Source organism: Paramisgurnus dabryanus, chromosome 4, assembly GCF_030506205.2.
Source record: "Paramisgurnus dabryanus chromosome 4, PD_genome_1.1, whole genome shotgun sequence".
Lineage (NCBI taxonomy): Eukaryota > Metazoa > Chordata > Actinopteri > Cypriniformes > Cobitidae > Paramisgurnus > Paramisgurnus dabryanus.
This window is the reverse complement of record NC_133340.1, coordinates 45,352,995-45,373,073: the sequence shown is the minus strand read 5'-3', so window position 1 is coordinate 45,373,073 and position 20,079 is coordinate 45,352,995. Positions and strand designations below refer to the sequence as shown.

The window sequence follows — 20,079 nt, the reverse complement described above, 5'->3', positions numbered from 1 at the left end:
GTTATTATTACATTATCTAAATGTTATAGGGTAAAATGTAAATTAATTGGTCATATTTCCATATACATGCATATTATAGAAGCTAGCGTAATCCTATTTTTGGGATATGTCTGTAAAACATTATAAAGTGTATAATTCTTTTTACTGTAATTCTGTTTATTGTTATATATTGTGTATTAGAATATATTCAGTTGCATTACAATCTGCCTTTTGTACCAGTCGAAAGAGCTTGTAAACAAAGGAATAAATTATCATATTTAGTTTGAATAGACAAATAAAATAAAGTGTGGAGGTAAATATTAACTGAAAACATTGCATTTATTTATTGATTTTAGACTTTACTGTTGCACAAGTGGACTCACAAACAACTCGGGATACATTAACTTCATTTGGGAACCATGGCTTTGGAATTGAGGAATATTGAAGACCCAGTTCTCTTATCACATCTCAAAAGAAGCATAATGGTGATGATATAAATGCCCAGGAGACTGACAGAAGCGGATCAATGTTGTCACCTGAACAACCTACCCTATGCATATATCATGCATGACATGTGCGGTCCGGGCGGTCCCGATGTGTTTTTGTTTACAAACTATTGACTTTACTATGTATTACATTTATCAATAAGGTGATTAAACTTGTTGAAGGGTTTAGATTGAATTTCCCAGTGCTGTTTCATGAAATAAATGGTCTATCGAAAGTAATACATTTAATGCAACAAAGTATAAAAGTATAAAACACATTGTCATATTTTACAAAAAACGCCAATATGAATAGTGCTTTATAGCCTTGCATTGTTGTTTGTGCAACTTGAAAACAATGTAGTACATTTGAATGTATATTATGTGGACAGACAAAATATACATTGTTAGAACACGTGCAGTGCACCACATTAACACAATTAAACATTACAAAAATCCCTATGTAGAGCCCTTTTAAGGGCTGGGTGATATATAAATATCGTAATATAATTGTGTGTGATTGGCTGTTAGATTAATCCACATTGAGTAAAAATACCCAGAGCTTATCATCACAATCCCCATAAATTTTATCATGATCAGATATGTGGATGTTTAGCGCCGTAGTATAGAAACATTGTTAATGTTCTGTGAATAATGAGTGTGGATCACGAAATAAAGTTAGTATAAGGCACTTAATTGCAACATGCAGATTGCCTTTATTTGTTACATTCCTGCACCTTTTGATTTGTATGCAATTAAAATTAATTGAATAATAACACAACAATAAACAGAATACTTAAAACAATGAAAAAGTGAACCACATAGTGTTCTTTACAAATACAGGACTTTAGAACACACAAGAAAACGAATGTCCTAAACTGACAATAACTGGCTTTAATCTGCTGTTTGCAGGGATAACTCTACATCAGTTCCTTTTAAAATGTGTTGAACTTGCCAATAAACACTACACGCTGGTGAGACAAAGTAGTCCCGCATCAGATTGCGTTGCACTTTTGCTGTTGCCATACAATTGCGATGTGAGGTGGTGTTCATCGGTTGAAAAGCACCCGTCCCACGATTCTTCCATTGCCCATCAACCATGTTTTGGTCAGCAGTCTGCTACAGCTGGAGTGGTAGCAAGTACCCCAAAGCAATGTGGAAACTGCCACTTCCTTTCGAAGTCCACGGCTATGCCGCTCTCCTTCCGTTGATGGTGTCTAAAACAATAGGACACACCAAATGTCACTGATTAAATTATTATATATTCAAGACTACAGTTTCCAATGGATTTATTTGCATAGTTATATGTAGAACAAACACCTTGGGTCTCATTTATAAAACTGTGTGTAGGATCCTTACTAAAAGTCTATGTATGCACAAAAGCCAAAAATGGCATACGCCAAAAAATACAGACAAAGCAATGTTCCCTTTCTGCAAGTGTGCGTACATTAATTATCTTCTGATCCCACCATGCAAGCCTATTCTCCCATTAAGTTTTTTTTTTTTTAAAGATCACAACATTTGTGTGGTAACTGGCGTACGCATGTTTCCAGAACTGTTTTGTGCATACGCATGCTTTATAAATGAGACCCCTTCTTACTTAATCCATATAAATAAGTATAAAGATAAACTAGGGACTAAACAACATGTAGAATAACAAATATTACAATATAAGGTTTGGAAGTAATTTTATATTTATTGCTGTATTAACATAATTCATGTTTATACACAAAATACTTTAATATACACATAGTGTAAGCTCAGATAAAATTATGAAATTAATGTATACAGGTATGTATAGACATACAAATAAATATTACTTGTGCTTTTCGGAACTATATCCCTGTTTCTAATAATAGTTTTTACTAAAATACTTTTTATCAAAGACAGTCAACTGCTGATGTCCACAATGTTATGGGTGTTCTTTTTTTTAATGAAGTAGTATATATATATATATAGATAGATAGATAGATAGATAGATAGATAGATAGATAGATAGATAGATAGATAGATAGATAGATAGATAGATAGATAGATAGATAGATAGATAGATAGATAGATAGATAGATAGATAGATAGATATTTTGTAATAACCCTACCTTCAAGAAATCGTCCTTTATAACCTGGTACAGAACAGGTATCCAAAACTATTTGTGGGATGGTGCTGGTCCCCCATCCTGGACTTGAACCTGAGTGACTTGAACGTGTCACCTGCATGACACCAAAAAGTTCAAAAACATACCCAGACAGAAAAAAACGTAATGACAACATTCAGTTCATATTCGTTTGAAATGAAATCACACAAACCTGTTGCATAGAATCGCAGGGTCAAAGACAAACGCTCTCCAAGTCATGCTTTGCGAAGCCTGTCCTATTCTATTTGAACGATAATTAAATCAAGAAACACAGCTTTTAAACACAGTAGACAACACGTTGATATTTTAAATGTGATCATAGCCAAACATAAGCATGCAGCTATATTTCCTATATAAACAAGCTGTACTCACCTCCAACTCTTAAATCCCTGCTGTCCGCGTGTGGTGTTGATCCACCTCTCCACATACACATCTCTTCATTTTTTTCTTTTGCGGCTTTGCATCGCGCAAACGGTTTGCAGCACGAATTTCTGTATGAAGTCTATATATACAAACAAAAGTTTTGCGCGTCGTCTTCATTCTTCTTCTGTGGGTTTACTGGTGCGCGTGTTGTTTCGCGTCATTTCCGGTTTGTTTTATCGCGTGATTTTTCGTGACAAAACGTGGTTTGTGGACAAGGTAGAATCGCCGGGTGATAGAGTTGTTCTCAACTCGTGTAGTGCGTTACCTCCTGTTGTGGGGCAGTCACGTTATGTCGTGTGGTGTGAACTGATCAACAACGTGAACACTCCTGATTTCACAGAGAGCAAGTCATGTAGTGTGAACCGCACAGTTCGGACCAACGTTTTAAAGTCATGTAGTCTGTACGAGCCTTCAGACAACAAACAAGGAGAAGAGCATGAGAACAATGAGTAACCATAGTAGCAAACAAGGGGGCGGAGACACTAATTAACACAGGGAGAAGGGCATACATGAACACCAGTCAAACACAGGTACACAGAGACATAAGTATAAACCAAAACACAAGTGTAACAGAACACAGGAGACACTACGTTAGTGATGGGAGAAACGAAGCTTTTCGAAGCTTCGAATCAAATGAACCAATTGCTTCGAAAATTGATTCAGTTTTTCGAAGCAGTTCGAAACAGCACACACGCTGGCGACCCCTGCTGGTCAAAATAGTGTAGAGCAGATATGGCCAAACATTTTAGACTTTTTTTTACAAAAAAATAGCAAGATTTTTATTAAAATATGTTTAAAAAAATTATTTAACTTAATTAAGACATAGTTAAAAGTTTATTATGTGTTTTTTGTTTTATTTAGGGCAAACAAATCATTAAAACGAACTACCCTTTTAATTATGCACATTTTTGTCATTAAATCTGTCTATAAACAATAAATAGACAAAATGGCAGTGTAATTAGTCAGAAGGATAAATGTTTTATGAACTTTTATAATAAAACTGACCCGAGTTCACCGAAACATATTAGACACTGGTCATGTGATCAACTCCCCCTAGTGGTGAATCGTCGGATTTTCGAAACGTTTCGAAACAGTTATGACGTAATGAAGCCTCGTTTGCTAAAATCACGTGACTTGGGCCAGTTTGAAACACGCTCCGAACCACTGATTCGAAACAAAAGATTCGTAAATGTTTCGAAGCCTCATGAAGCAGTGCTTCGAAAACGACCATCACTACACTACGTTACACCGCCTTTTCTAAAGAGTTTTTAATAGGGGACTGAAGCGATCACAAATTAATGAATCAAATATTTTTTAGGGGGGCTGGGCAGAATTTGACTCCCTTGCTCAGAACCCTGATAAATCCATTTTTCCTGCAGGTGATAAGGTAACTTCTCTATGATAGGATTGACTCCTCTGGCTGTGTCCAGATAAGAAAGCCCTGTCAAGTAGCCTTCAGCTTTAGCTGACTGAATCTCAAATAGCAGGTCTCCAAACTCTTGTAATTTCAGAGGATCTTGTTTACTGATTTTTGGAAATTTCTCAATTTTGTCGAAAAGAGCTTTCTCAACTACCTCAGGGGAACCATACATCTCCTCTAGACGGTCCCAAGCCATTTTCAGCCCAGCGTCAGGATATCTTATATTCACTGACCTGATGCGTCTTACATATTCAGCTGACTTACTGCCCAGCCACTTAATCAATAAATCCAAATGTTCACTAAAAGTGAGTTTAAGCCCACTGGTAGCATTTAAGAAGGAAGATTTCCAAGCCCAGTAGTTTTCTGGGTGGTCGTCAAATTTGGTGAGTCCACAATTAATGACCTCACGATGGGCAAGAAACCTTGTTAAATCACTCATTTCAGCCTCTCTGTGGGAAAGTGACTGCACAGGAGCACTAGCATTGTAATTCTGTCCAGTGGGCCAGTAGTTAACTGGGGTGTATAAGGCGGACTGGGGGTTTCCAATCGTGATGGCATTTGAATTGAAGACTGAATTATTGGTCATATCAACACAGTCAGGTGGAGTACTCTTTGGAAATCTGTTCGTTAAAAGCTTGTCTTGACTACAACAATTTACGAAATTAAGAGGTGGGGTAGCTAAACTTGTTTCCTCGGGAGGAGCAACAATGGAGTGATTTGAGTGCTGCTCCACATAATCACTGGTGCGCTGCTTAGTGTCTACAGGAGGAACGATATTGTTGGTGGAACGATAACTGCCTTCCTCTAAGCTAAGCTCTCTACAACTTCCTCCAATATTTTTGCTCCAGCCTTAGCGACAGCAGACTCCTTTTCATGTTCTAGTAATGCCAGGCTGCCTTCCATGCGAACCTTTTCTACTTTAATTTCTGTTTCTTTCTTGACATAATATGCATGTGTACGCTCTGCCTCAGCCCTAGCTCGCGCTTTTGCTGCAGCCATGCTAGCCGAAGTCCTATTAGACCTTTTAGACGATGTTGTTAAGTGTGTAACAACAGACCTAGTTTCCAGTGCATTCTCAGTCTCGGTTTTTCTCTCGTCCTCCATGACATATAATGCATAAATAGTACCCTTTGCGTCAATAAGAATGAGATTTGAAGAAAGATTTCACATGAGAGTGGACTCCATAGCTTGCTTAGAGAGGAAATGTCTTTTCACTATTCTGCCCCGTTGCAAGTTGCACCTCGACAGATAGCTAAACAGGTTGATGATGAAGTAAAGTTGAAACCAAAGAATTCCTTTTTGGTGTTTTACTTGGTAACTTCAGTCAAAACAACGTGGATTTGTGAAACTACAATATAAAAATAAAAGCATACATTAAGTACAGAAATATAAAGAATAAATATGCTTATTTTACATGAATAAGATAATCATGACTCCATCAGTTGAATATATAAACAAACTGTCTGTAAGCATAATACAGTTCTATGCACAGATAGCTGTTAGCAACACAAATGCTAAACTAACTTTAATTACAATGAAAAATTTATTTGTCAATCTAGTTAAGTAATCATCTTTAAATGTATGTATTGTGAACATAAATATGAACACTTACAGACAATGGCCTCTTTAGCAAGAAATAACAGAAGTAAAATAGCTTTCTATCAGAGACTGGAGAATCTGCTGCTGCTGCTGCATCATGCTGTTCAGAAATGAGAAACTAAAATGGCCGCCATGACCTCTGACCTATATCACATGATGCATCTTATCCAATGAAATAAACTCAAGGGCTGAATCCGAAATCGCATACTTACTGTGTAGGTACTGAATTTCACTGGGTACCTACTTAACGTGCGCTAAGACAGTACCTACTTTCTCGTTAAGTATGTACAGCATTCGCCATGTGGACGTTATCATGCGACATATGACGTAGTAGACTTGTTCGAGTTCATGCGGAACCACAAGAACCGACAGGAGATTGACATCACAATACCGCGAGAGCAACGCAAAATCAGAGTTCTCCGTGTGATTTCAGGAATCGCTCTCACGGTACTTTGATGTCATCCACCTGTTGGTTCTTACAGCAGTGCATAAACTCGAACAAACCTAATAACAGACATGAAAACGTATGCGTGTGTGTATGAGGGACAGGTGCACTAACACCTGATTGCATCAGTAACTTGACAACTCTACTACGGTCTCTGTCAGTGTTACAGATATATTACATAATTTTGTAGTGGACAAAAATAAGTAAAACAAGCAAATTGTAATTTAATATCTATTGTCAGATGACAGCTGTGCTTGAATACAAACTAGACAATGCAGGGAATGTGATTATATACATTTTAGTGAATCAATCTTTTGTATTTACTTAAAACAACAGGAAACATGAATAAAAAATGAATGAATAAAACCATCACAATAAATTAAAACATATAGAAGTGAATCCCATAAGAAACAAAACTTTATTCAAATGTATTTTTCTAACAAACCATCACATATTTACTGTAAGCTCAACACAGCTGTGACAATTCTACAGCTTTATTTTCATGAATCAGCTGAGCACTTTGTGGTATATCCTGGGTCTGTCAGGGTGCTGAGGAGTCCTGTGTAACGTATCGAAATCACCCAATTGGCTGGTCTCCGGTTGATTGCTTTGCTTTCCTGTGGCATGGGAAAGCTGGGATAGAAGTGTCCATCCGATCCACACTTCAGAAACTGGGCGGACTCAGTAGGGCATCCGGGGATTTCTCGCCTACTGCTTTTATGGATGCTGATGCTGAGGATTCGGACGTACTACTCTGTTCACGTGCTGTTTCCCCTACTAAATTTTCAGTAAGTATGCGGTTTCGGACGATACTTAAGTACACGTGCCTCTGAATCTCGCGAGAAATAGTCCAAAATCCCGCTAATTCTCGCCTACCCTTTTACGTATACTGAGGTTTCGGACATACTATTCGTTCACCTACTGCTTTTTGCCTACTATATAGTATGGCAGTATGCGGTTTCGGATTCAGCCAAAGTTAAATGAATAATTTAATAGCCAGAACACTTTAATAGCCAGAACATTCTTTTTAACTATCAGAGTTTCCTCTTTCAACTTATCACATCTTTGACACTTGTTCATTTCTTTACCACTGTTTCCAGATTGATTAACCATTGTCACATTTCCTGAAACCCTCTCAGCTGACTCTTTGTATGGCCTTAACACACTGTATTTCGGCCTGCCTTTTGCTAACCTCACATCCTCTATAAGCAGAGCGGTGTTCCCCACCACAATTACAACATTTCAGCTTTGTCCCCTCTTCGGATTTCCCATATTCATGTACTTCACTTTACACACTTACGCTACATGTCCAAATCTTTGGCACTTAAAGCATGTTATTGGCGGGGGTATATATAATCTCACATCATAGCACATAAATCCAATGTACACTTTTTCAGGGAGCTTTTCCTGATCAAAATAGATCAAAACCAAGAGACTATCTTGCACATTTCCATTCCTGTTTAAGCCGTCTGACTTCATTTACCCTTGCATCTGCTATATTTCTTTTGACATCTTCAACTGATACCTTTACCAGTAATAACTCCTTTTGTGAATTTCCTGAATGCCAAAGAACATTCTACTTTCTTCCCATTTATTATGTTCACTTTGATCGCTTTTGTTTGCTGTCTGTCATCTTTACAAACAATCAACAAGGCACCATTTCTTAATATCTTAGTACACTTTATTTCTCCAATATCTTTATTTAACGATTTTGTTAACTGTACTGGATTCATACCTGCAAATGAGTCTCTTTCATCCAAAAGTTAAGCAAAAACCACATACTCCTCTCGTCCCTTTTCCTCTGTAATCAATCCCCTTTCTGGGTCAGTTTCATCCGTTTAATTTTTTCTTTTATTTTTCCTTTGTTATTTTTAGTTATCTCCCATTTTTCATACACCGCGCCACCTACTTCCATACTTCCTAGGTCACTTCCTGATCCGTCACTTCCCTCCACACTCTCCTGTCCATTCACAGTCCTGCTGTTGCCAACCGCCTTCCCCATTCCTCAACCTCCAAGGCCGCCAGTCGGGACCTTCTCTGCTTCTCTGCTTGTTATGTTTCTTCTCTTTCTTTTTCTTCCTTATACAATCTTCACCAGGCTTAGAGTAGTGTTGTCACGGTACCAGAAATTCAGTATTCGGTACCGATACCGGTGAAAATTCAAGGTTCTCGGTACCAATTCCGGTACCAAAGCAAAACACAAAAACATGGTATTCAAACAAAACACTATTTTTTATTTATAAAGTTAAACAAAAACACACAAATTACTTAATAACACACTTTTCTTATAACATTAAACATTTTTATAAATGTAACAAAATATGCCATGACTGAGTAACACTGAAATAATATAAAATGTAAACAAAACAATGGCATTATTCAAGTACTTCAAGGATTGTAAACATCTGAGTAACTAAATAACATCTTAATAAATTACAAGCATTGAAAAGAACAAAATAAAAATGTAAACAAGTTTCACTAACTCTTTGCTTAAAGTTTCACACCAAACAATACTGGCTTACATTTATTTAAAGAACTTTGATGTCAATTTTCCTTGGGTAACTTTTTTGTCATTTCCAGATTTTTTGAAAGAAACACTAACATATCAACATGTTCCTGAGTCAGTCTTGAGCGTCTTGGGCTTACAATATACCCTGCAGTACTGAATACTCTTTCAGATGAACAGCTTGATGCAGCAATGCACAGATACTTCCTGGCAAACTCTGATAGTTGAGGTAGTGTACCCATATTTGTTTTCCACCATGAAAGTGGATCATCCTCAGAAATGACCTCAGGCATCTGACTGTACACCAAGAACTCACCATTTAACTCTTCACTTGCAGTAAGCTGTGTTTGACTTGAGGATGCTGGTTCTCCTTTTTCTTTCTTTCCCCCTGTATGGTGGAGAGAAGTTGCTTCAGGTCACCCTTATGAAAGGAAAATATATCCAGCAATATATCGCCTGTAATATATTGCAATATATTATTTTACTTTCAATTTTCCAATATATTATATATTGGTAATACATGGAATAATATATTGATGGTACATATATTCTATATATGTGTAATATATTGCAGTATATTGCAAAATATACACATTATTGAAGCTTTCAATATATTGTACATTAAATGTAATATATGTGTTTATATATTTAAAAATGTATGCAATATTATATTTATAAATATCCGCAATATTGTATTTCGATTTATATGCAAAAATGTATTAACAATATATGTACAGATATAGTGTCAGATGTATGTTTACTATATGGTGGAATATATTTCAAATATATGTAAAATTATATGGAAATATACATGAAATATATGTAGATATGTGTTCGATATATTGTGGAATACATTTTAAATATATGTGAAATTAGATGGAAATATATGTACATATTTATTATAAATGTATGCACAATATGTGTACATATATGAGAACATGCACATACAATGTAGTATGAACACATATGGGGATATATACAGTATATGTACATGAAACATATAAAATATATAAATACTTAAATATGCAACCTGCAATATACAAACATTTACACCACATATTAACACAGACTGATGGGTAATCTATCAAAAGCCAACTTTATTTTCTTTTAATCAGGCACAGATACTAAACCCAATTTGAGGTACAGAGCTATATAGGCCTATTAAAACCACAAAAGGTTTTGCATATGTTTAGTCAAAGGAAATGTGATTGGCTTAACATTCCATTACATAACATGAATGTGTTGCATTGCATTTACATAAATTACATTTTAAAAGAGTGCCATTAAAGAAGAAATATACAAAATATAAATTAAAGCAACTCAAATTATCAATGTCCATTACAAACTTTCAGCAGTGCCGTTATACAATGTAAAGACAATATCTATAAACAAAATGCACAGACAATAATGAATAAATAAATCATAAACAAACTTTCAAGAAGTTTTGGGAACCGTGGAAAAGCAAAGAAATAAATTGTCAAAAGAACAGTCCGTTATCCTGGTTAGGAGTCCATCTTGGTTCTTCACTGATTTAAATGACTTATATAACTATGCTTTTGCTCTTCACCTGGTATCTTAGCTCTCAGATTCTACTGTTGATGGATTTTCTGACATCAGCTTCCTTGGCTGTAGGAAACTGTTGTAAGACATTATCTGTGGAGCAGAACAACAAGGATTACTCTCTACTTCCTCCTGCTGCCCCTCTTGTTCACAAAAATCTTTCCTAGCAGATATGCAATAAAAACTGTAAAGCACCAGCTCTGAAAACGATGTACCTTGTAAAGCTTAACGTTTCCTTGGGTAGCCTGCTGACATCAGCCTCCTTCTTCTTCTTCTTGAGTTTTACTGGCAGTTGGCAAACAACTTTTAGGTGCATTACCGCCACCTATTGATTAGGAGTGTGGGTCAGGATCATGGGTCAGGACCTATCTAGCAGCCTCCTTGTTGCTGGTGTCTGTTATGCATCCTGTCCTCTCTTTGCGCCTGAATCTCAGCTTCCTACTTGAGCATTGTGAGCTACGTGCTCTGACGCCTAAATATATATGTTCTTGTTTGCAATATATTTTCTATAATATATATATATATATATATATATATATATATATATATATATATATATATGAATCTATGTATGTATATATATATATATATAGATAGATAGATAGATATAGATAGATAGATAGATATAGATATATAGATACATACATACATACATACATACATACATATAAAGACAAACTATTACATACATATAAAGACAAACTATTACATGTAAAAATATAGTGCCCTTTTTGGTCTTGATTGCAATATATTTTGTATCATATATACATGTATGGTGTATGCATATATTTCAATATATTAAAGCAGATAAAAACAAACTATTACATGTAAAAATATAGTGCCCTTTTTGGTCTTGATTGCAATATATTTTGTATAATATATACATGTATGGTGTATGCATATATTTCAATATATTAAAGCAGATAAAAACAAACTATTACATGTAAAAATATAGTGCCCTTTTTGGTCTTGTTTGCAATATATTTTGTATCATATATACATGTATCGTACAATATTTTGGAAAATAGAAATATTAAATCCCATATATGGGAATATGTTGCCTAATATATTGCATGATATTTTCCAATAAACTGCAATATATTTTTGTTTTGTAAGGGTGTAACTCGTGTTTTTACATCCTTCTACCGGTGAAAGTGCACTGGAACGGCAGTCAAACCCGTGACTTCCCACCCGTGAACTCGTACTAGATCGATGTACTCCCAGTTCAGAGTCGTGGTTTTGAAGTCGTGAGTTACGGGTTACAGGTTGCCTGGAACGCAGCATAAGTAGGCGAATTGGGACTCAGCACGTGTGTTGTGTTAAGAGCGAGTTAAGAGTCCTTTAACAATGACTGTTAAAGACAAATAAGAAAAAATACCCCCTTTGATAATCACTCGCAGCATTTACCGCTTAGTAATCTGTGCAAACACTGCAATTTTTCTTGTGCTACACTAAAAACAATGCAAGGTACTAAATGCAAACTACATACGTGCATTTTGTGTCAAACACAATTAAAATAGAATTATATAAATTCAATATTCGGTTGCACAAAACCCCAAGTATTGCAACATCTGCTTTGTCATGTTTGCAGTGACTTGGAAAACCCAGCTGTATTTATCTCTTAATCCTAGAAATCGTTTATTTTTCAGTGCAGTGTCATGTTGTATGATAGTCATATTAAATTTACCTTTACATGACTGTTCGATGCCATTTTCCTTCACGTGTAGCAGCACCGCTGCTTCCTAGTTTCTTCTTTCCTCCCATTTTATTCCGCTTTGTAAACTTGGATGTGCATTACCGCCACCTACTGTGCTACACGCCCAAATATTTGAATAAAGCACTTAAAGAGCACCTACTTCATTGCTACAAACAACGTTATTTTGTGTATTTGGTATAATACAATGTGTTCACGTGGTTTATGGTTGAAAAAACACATTATTTTCCAAATACCGTAAATTTTTGCAGCTCCAAATTTCCCTGTCTTCATGAAACGTAAAGATTTTGTACAAAACTGTCACTGATTGGCCAGCTAATCTGTACGTTTTGATTGGTCTGAATACCTCTGATGTCAGCCAGAAATGTGACGCTCCTTACCATGTCTGAAAGATTCGGTTGCTAACAGGAATTAACTTAACAGGCTGTGAGACAAAGAGGGAGAAATTCTGATAATGTCGGTTTTCATTACGTAACCAATCCCACGAAGTAGACGGTTCCCTACAAATCTGTGTGTTTTTTGTAGTCCAAGAAAAGAGATTTAGGTTGGAACCGATAACTCGAATCATCGTTTACTTTGGAGTATGTACCTTTTGCATATCATTAACAATGTAAAATGGAAATGTAAAATCATGAATCGGACCATTGGTGCTCTTTAAACATTCTGTAGATTTACATGTAATATGAATGTACACGTTTAACTAATGAAATTAACTTCTGTTAGCATTACATTGTGATCAAATCTGTCCAACATGGTAAGGAGCAGCACATTTCCAGCTGACGTCAGAGGTATTCAGGCCAATCACAACGTACAGAATAGCTGGCCAATCAGGGTCACAGAACTTTTCGAAACCTGGAGTTACAAAAATTGACAGTATTTGGAAAAAAATTTGTTTTTTAAACCATAAACCACACAAACACATATTATACCAAATACACAAAATAACGTTGTTTCAGCAATGAAATTGGTGCACTTTAACTTGCTTTTGAATAACCTATAAACCTATTAAATGTGTTTCAGTAGCACAAGTGGTTTTTAATAGTATATGTTTGTTAAACTCCCTTTGTGAGTCTTTAAAGCAAATATACACACCAAAATACAGTGTAAAAGGCAGTTTATTAGAACCAGTCACATAAAAGGGGTCTGAAAAAAATGTAAACCTTTGAGAATGTTGTACAAAAATGATTCTTCACTGAATTTTAGTCATACAATAACAGACCTATTAGCCATTTAGCATTTCATATATACGTTTGGCATTTATGAAAACATATTTTAAAACATTCATATGCTTTTTGGCAATTTGTTTTAATAACTGTTCATTTAAAGAGGCAAACTCAGTATGATGTTAATCTTTTGGGGGGTGATTTTCTAAATGCCCAATAGAACTACATTCAGTGGCAGCAGATGCTTGTTGAGTTTTTCTAGCACTGTCTGCAATAACAACAGTGGATCTAACAAAACAGACATTTCTGTCTGAGGGTAGAGTAGGGTCTGTATTGTCACTTTGACTGTCAGTTGTAACTGTTATGGGATCTGAGCTATTCGTTCTTAACCTCCTTTTACCCTTGTCTTTTTCTCGGTCTCTTTTGCTTTTCCTCCTGTGTTTCTTCCTCTTTTTGTGATGTTTCCTGCTGTGCCCATCAGACGTGTCATCACACTCAACGTCTGTACTTGGGCTCCTACTTTTCTTTTTGGACTTCTTGTGATGTTTCTTCTCTTTCTTTTTCTTCCTTATACAATCTTCACCAGGCTCAGAATATGATTTTCCAGAACTTTTTCTTTGGTGTTTCTCTAGATGCTTTGTTTTGTACTTTCTCTTCCTGCCGTATTCATCTTGTTGTGACGTGTTGATCCTACAGCTGCTCCTCGAGTGGCTTCTTCCCTGACGGATGGAGGAGTTGGAGCTGAATCTAGAACTACTCCTCGAGTGGACTCTGTCCCGGCGGTCTTTGCTTTGCCTTCTACTTCGTGACCGAGAACGCGAGCGATCATAAACATTTCTGTAATAGCTGGAGTAGGATGAGTGTGTCTCTGTATAATATCCAATGCAGCTCTCTTTATACTGGCTATACGAATGCGAATAAGATGAAGTGTTGTGACTGGTTTCTTTTTCTCGTCTCCTCTTATGCGTACCATCTTTAGATAATGAGTGGTTTCTGCTATGAGAGCAGGAGTGCGTCCTGTTACTACGCGAGGATCCTTCTCTAGACAACTCTCTTTCGTGATGTCTTTTATCATGTTTATCTCTTTGTCTATGGCGATTTGAGGTGTGGACACGTGTGGTGTCTTCAGGTGACCTCCCCGAGGGTCTTTGAGTGACAGACGGTGACTCTGAAGTAAAACGAATGTGTTGGGGTGGTTGAGGACTTTGTGGGTCTCCATTCTCTTCAGACTCTTCTGAATCAGAGGTAAGCTGGATCAGTTCTGGTGTCCTTTCTGTCATAGGCTTGACATACCCAACAATAACACAGTCTTCATCACTGCCTGAGGTATGATCCTGATGTGTCACAGCAGCAACAGACACTGCCGTTTCCTCTACACTACTATCAGAGTCTGAGTCTCTCACATGGAAAGGAAAAACCTGAGATGGCTCTAAAGAGTATGACGGCCCAGGAGTCTCATCATCCCATGCGGTTTGGCTTAAGCTGACCCTAGGAGTGGTAAAATCCTGGGGTCCGGGCACTAAAGAATCACTCTCATCCTCAGAGATGGCAATCACAGAGGTTTCGGAACTGCTGCTTTCTGTTGAGGGGCCAGGCAGGTCATAGACAACATGCCTGTCGTATGCCTCAACGTTGAATGGAGACTGAGCAAAGCTAAGAAACTCATGCAAGAAATGTTCTGTGTGTGACAGCAAGAAGGGCCTAAGCTCATGCAAAACAGCCTGATCATCCAAGTTGTGTCGAGTGATAAGAGTCATGATGATGTGCTGCAGTATGTTGACAAAAGAACCATGCGTGCCGTACAGAACAGTGAGCTCCCGTCTCAACCAAGGCACAAGCCTGTGAAGACAAGCCGGGTTCTTTCTGAAAAACTCGGCAGAGGTCTCTCTGGTGCGGCCACCATCTTGCACACTTTGAACTCGCAGGCCTCTTCTGTATAAGGCCCGTCTGAATTTAACTACTTCCTGTTCACGAAGACTCTGTACAGACCTGCCTTCAGTCTCTGCCCTATGCCTGGCTGCCAACCTCCTCATCATGCGATGGAAATCTCTGTTGTGCCGCTGAGGAAGGGGTCCACTAAGACTCTCAAATATGATCCCATGGTCAGGGGGAGGTGACGTTCGCCGTGGTGCTGGTCTGTGGTCACCTGTAAGTGTAGTGCGATATCTAAATCTTTGGCCTGCCACATTGCCGAATGAGCCATTTTCTGTTGGTCGCAGATCAAACCTTTTGTAGTCATTCTCAGCCTTAATGCTGTGATAGATGGAGTTAAATGGCTGTTTGCATAAAGGGCATTCTGCTTTGTTTTTTGACCACTCACAGATGCACAAGAAGCAAAACTTATGAAGGCATACATTAAGGTAAGATATGTTTTTAAAGTGATCCAGGCATATAGGACATTTTGATTCAGGTGAAGCGTCTTTGATAATGGCGTTGTTTAACGCAGCCCTGGATGAATCTTTAATCTCTGGTGATGCCATAATCTGAAAAAATTTTTTTTGTAGATTTGTTAATTAAAACAAATTACAACTGTTTTCCTGTAAGGTACTTTCACATACACTTTGAGTCTCTACTTAAGTGTCCTTTATATAAAATTAGTCTAAATAAGCTTACAGTACATGTCAGAATTCTTCATGCTTACAAAATAAAAGTAATGATCTGCTTAACTTGTTACACCCAATATTAATTCATGTCGCCTTGTACAAAAATTGATTATGTGAGCATATCTATATCAGTTTTTATATTAATAACAAAAAGTGCAGGATCTAGTTTAAAACTTACCCAGTCGTTTTGTTGAAATTGACGGTAATCATTTGAAATCTATCGGACGCATTTGTCTTAAATCTCCTTAAAAAACATCAATAAATAGCTGCACTTGTTAATAAATTTATTTTATGTAACTTAATCCACAGTCCATAGGCTTCTACGACCTGAAGATATGTTTTAGTTACTAAAAAACTGTGCCGACACTAAGATAATTATGTAGCATACAAAAAATCTATATATTTCAAAAAGCAAATAACATAAAAAGCCACAGGCCCAAAATAAACCCTATATTTTAAACATAAACAACGAATCTCCGTTGGTCGGTTGACAAAAGCACAAAGCACAGCTCCGAAGAGCAATGTTCTTAAACTTTCCGAACTTCCTGTTTCTCAATTTCAAAATAAAAGCCACCAACCGAATTGACAAAATAAAACGAGAAATAATTTCAAGCGGTAAGATTAATAATTTGAAAGAAGAGCAACAATTTATGCTTGTAGAACTTAAAATACCACTGGTTCATTTTCAATAACCAAAAATACTAATTTTAAGGAATAATTGACGACGGGCCGTTGATAAGAATTATAAGAATATATTTCAACAAGAATTGTTCTAAACGTATTTAAGCAATTCCAAACCACACCAATCTTGATAAATACCATTAATTTCATTTTGTATGTAATCATTTATAAACGATATATTATTGTTAATGATATCTTGAAGTAAAACACACCATCTTCAGGTGTGCATAATTTTTATGCAGGTTATGTAAAATATTCCAAAAGGGGTTAAATCCCACTAAAATTCATAATTCAATTCCTTTGAGAAAAATGCAATGCTATAGAATTGCATCAGTTGTGAAATCATCAGGATTCCTTTAGTTTCCAGTTTTCCAGAACTGCAAAAAAACTGAAGTCTCCAATGAGGTGCAAGATGTCAGAGACTTTGCCAAGGTAAAGAATCCTGAAAAATCATCCCTACTAAAAAAATCATAAGATGTGATGGAAAAGATGCTTTATAGACAGATAGGTTGAATTTTGAGGGACCAGCATTACTTCTCCTTGTATCACTGTGTGAAGAATTTATATTCCAAAATCTGGCAAAAAGTTTTGGGAGTTCATTTCAAATCCATCTCCAAACCTAAAAGGTCAGTCTTGCTCATTGTAGAGTAGCAGCTTACACCATGAGTTCCTCGCAACCGCCTTTATTATTGGAGTTAAACTGGTGCTGGTCAACGAGGAGTCACTCTTTTTAACTACATATTTTTTTAGTTTTATGGACAGAAAGGTTGAAATCTGTCTATACATCTATATTTAAAATGAGTCTTATCATGTATTTCACAACACTTCAGCTTGTGACTCTCATAACCTGACATCTTGTATATCTGGAGTCCCTGGTATGTTGCAGTTCTGGAAAATGGTGCACAGGAGACTAAAGGGTTCCTGAAGGTTTCACAACTAATTCTCAAAATCCTTTGCAGCTAATCAATTTCCCACCCTAAGCAGTAAACCGCTGCCCTAATCAGCATTTCTGGTTTAATGGTCACACCTAAATTTAGCACTTTCTACTGAACTGCATCATTTTATTTTGACCATTTTACTTGTAAAAGAAAACCTTTTGAATATAGTGTGCCCAAATTTCAGCCATCATTAACAAATAATATATTACTTATACATGATTATATATACAATATTACTGGTAGTTATTAAGATTGATGTGATTTGAAATTGGTTAAATGTGCTTGGAAAAAAATAACTTTCACACAGTGTATTAAATACTATTTTATTTGTGAATGAAAATACCCATTTATTAATGGTCAAAATAATTGCCAGCATAGTTTATGTTTATTGAAAAACAACATAGAAAGAACATTTCCTTTAAAAAGAAACAGTGCCTAACAGGAATAAGTAAAAATACAACACAGAAGGACTGTGATAAAAGATGGAACATTAATCAATAGTCAGAAAAAAAATTGTGCTTTGATAAGCAAATTGTGACATATTATCAAGATTATAGGGGCTTGACATTTTTAAGAAAATGTTGTGCTACTTCCATAAATCCAATTTCTGGAAGATGTCATAATATTAACTCCAGTTAACATTGCTCAGGGTACACTGAAAAATTACTATTTTTTAAGGTAAGTGGTTGCAATCAATTTATTTAAGCTACATTTAAACAGTTTTTCATTTATTTATTTTGTTTGTTTAAATGTAGCTTAAATAAATTGATTGCAACCACTTACCTTAAAAAATTTAGTAAATTAAATATTTTATTTTCAATGTAAGGTTTTAAACCTTTATTTAAAAAAGTACAGAGAAAAATTCACCTGAATGTCTGAATAAAGTGACCACCATAAACTGCATTTATGTTATATAAAGAACAATGTAGTATTTTATTAACTGTTTTGTATCCTACGACAACACCAAACAATCAGCAGTCTTTATTTCTGATGTTCACAAATCATTCTTCTCCTCATAGTGACAAATGCAAGATGTTCTTTGGCTATCCAGGTAAGGCTTACATCCCAAGTGCATGACAGCATCAAAGAGCAAATTCCCTGCTGATTCACAGGCTGTGTAGACAAAGATTGTACATTTTTATGATATCATAATTCACTCGAACAAGATGGGCCAGCTGTAAAACAAATGTACTGCCTGGGAGTCTGGGTGCAATTAAGCATGGTTGCTTAATAATAAAGATAGTGAATGTAAAATGGCAAATCATAGATTGAATAAACAATTAATGTAAAAAAAAAATGAATGGCAAACAATAGATTGTTTGAATTTACCTTGTATGCCTTTAGACAAGCCCAGTGTTTTTTGGAAATTGCTACATATAGACTCAAGGCAGACCTGGAATTGTTTATCACAGTAACTTTTCTCTTGTCCACAGGTATCATAGCATGCATCATGCTGATTACAGCATCTGTTCATAGATGGGATCCCAATATCAAACTGTGGCCAACAAAAATAAAAAAAAATATTAAGAGGTGGTAAGGTAACAACTCAACTCCTATAAGAAAAACACTCTCTCCCATTACAATTCAATGAACAATATAAAAGTGCACGTTTCCTTCCTCACCTTAAATCCAAATACTGGTGAGCCACATCCATTGGGTGGAAGTGGTTTGTAGTTAGTGCGAGGAATTGGTGTGTACCCTACAAAAAGCAAAACCTTGAATCATCAATTTAATTTAACTAATTTAACTGAAGGTTTTCAACACATTTAACAAGACTTTATCGACCAGACTACATAATGTTTAGATTTGTGGAAAAGGAAAAATGTAATATTGTAAAAAAAAAAAGGACATATCGTTAATAGATTATACATGTCGTTGGTATCTTAAAAAATATCGTTGGTAGTTATACATAAATCATGACCGACCATTACTACACTTGTAACGACACTGTCCATCTGAACCTCCGATCATGTCCAAAGCCAAATTAAGGTATTTGTCTATCTCGTGGATCCCGTTCCGGATTGTTTTCAAAGTCTTTCTCCAGTCTGGAGACTCCGGATCCCGTATATTATTAAATCCATTAGCTTGAATCGCAAAATTCAATAAACCAAATATCAAGAGCAGTGGTAAAGCCAGAGATGATGACATGACAGGACATAGTCCAGCAAATGTCTAGTAACTCTATCTGTAGTCTGTCTTCTCTATTTAATTTAAGTTTTCAAGAGAGAATCCCGAACTGTGTAAAGCGAACTCAAATAATGCCTTTCAATAGCTTTAGATTGGAAAAAAATCGACAAGTGCAAGTGACAACAACGTAGACACTCTGTAACAAGATGTGTTTCATTTTGTTAATACGCATGCGCACATTTTTCCCGCTTACGTCACAGGTCAGAAACTAAAAGCATTCTAAAAGTCTTAAAGAATAATAAAG

General features: G+C 36.1%; 2 protein-coding genes and 1 long non-coding RNA gene across 3 annotated transcripts; all 3 read right to left on the bottom strand.

Moving 5' to 3' along the window:
* Nucleotides 1–692: 692 nt before the first annotated feature.
* Nucleotides 693–3,437, bottom strand: LOC135782476 (uncharacterized). The gene is made up of 3 exons (XR_012336584.1): nucleotides 2,769–3,437; nucleotides 2,561–2,672; nucleotides 693–1,678 (listed from the first exon to the last, which is right to left on the bottom strand). It is a non-coding gene; the product is annotated as an uncharacterized lncRNA (long non-coding RNA).
* Nucleotides 3,438–13,360: 9,923 nt separating this feature from the next.
* toporsa (topoisomerase I binding, arginine/serine-rich a) lies at nucleotides 13,361–16,571 on the bottom strand. The gene is made up of 2 exons (XM_065254812.2): nucleotides 16,208–16,571; nucleotides 13,361–15,909 (listed from the first exon to the last, which is right to left on the bottom strand). The coding sequence occupies exon 2, from the start codon at nucleotides 15,904–15,906 to the stop codon at nucleotides 13,609–13,611; it is 2,298 nt and encodes a 765-aa protein (XP_065110884.2). The 5' UTR covers nucleotides 15,907–15,909; nucleotides 16,208–16,571; the 3' UTR covers nucleotides 13,361–13,608.
* Nucleotides 16,572–17,957: 1,386 nt separating this feature from the next.
* pla2g12a (phospholipase A2, group XIIA) lies at nucleotides 17,958–20,013 on the bottom strand. Its single transcript, XM_065254810.2, has 4 exons — nucleotides 19,574–20,013; nucleotides 19,271–19,347; nucleotides 18,978–19,143; nucleotides 17,958–18,761 (listed from the first exon to the last, which is right to left on the bottom strand). Exons 1-4 carry the CDS (start codon nucleotides 19,794–19,796, stop codon nucleotides 18,643–18,645), a joined length of 585 nt encoding a protein of 194 aa, XP_065110882.1. The 5' UTR covers nucleotides 19,797–20,013; the 3' UTR covers nucleotides 17,958–18,642.
* Between the last annotated feature and the right edge of the window lie 66 nt (nucleotides 20,014–20,079).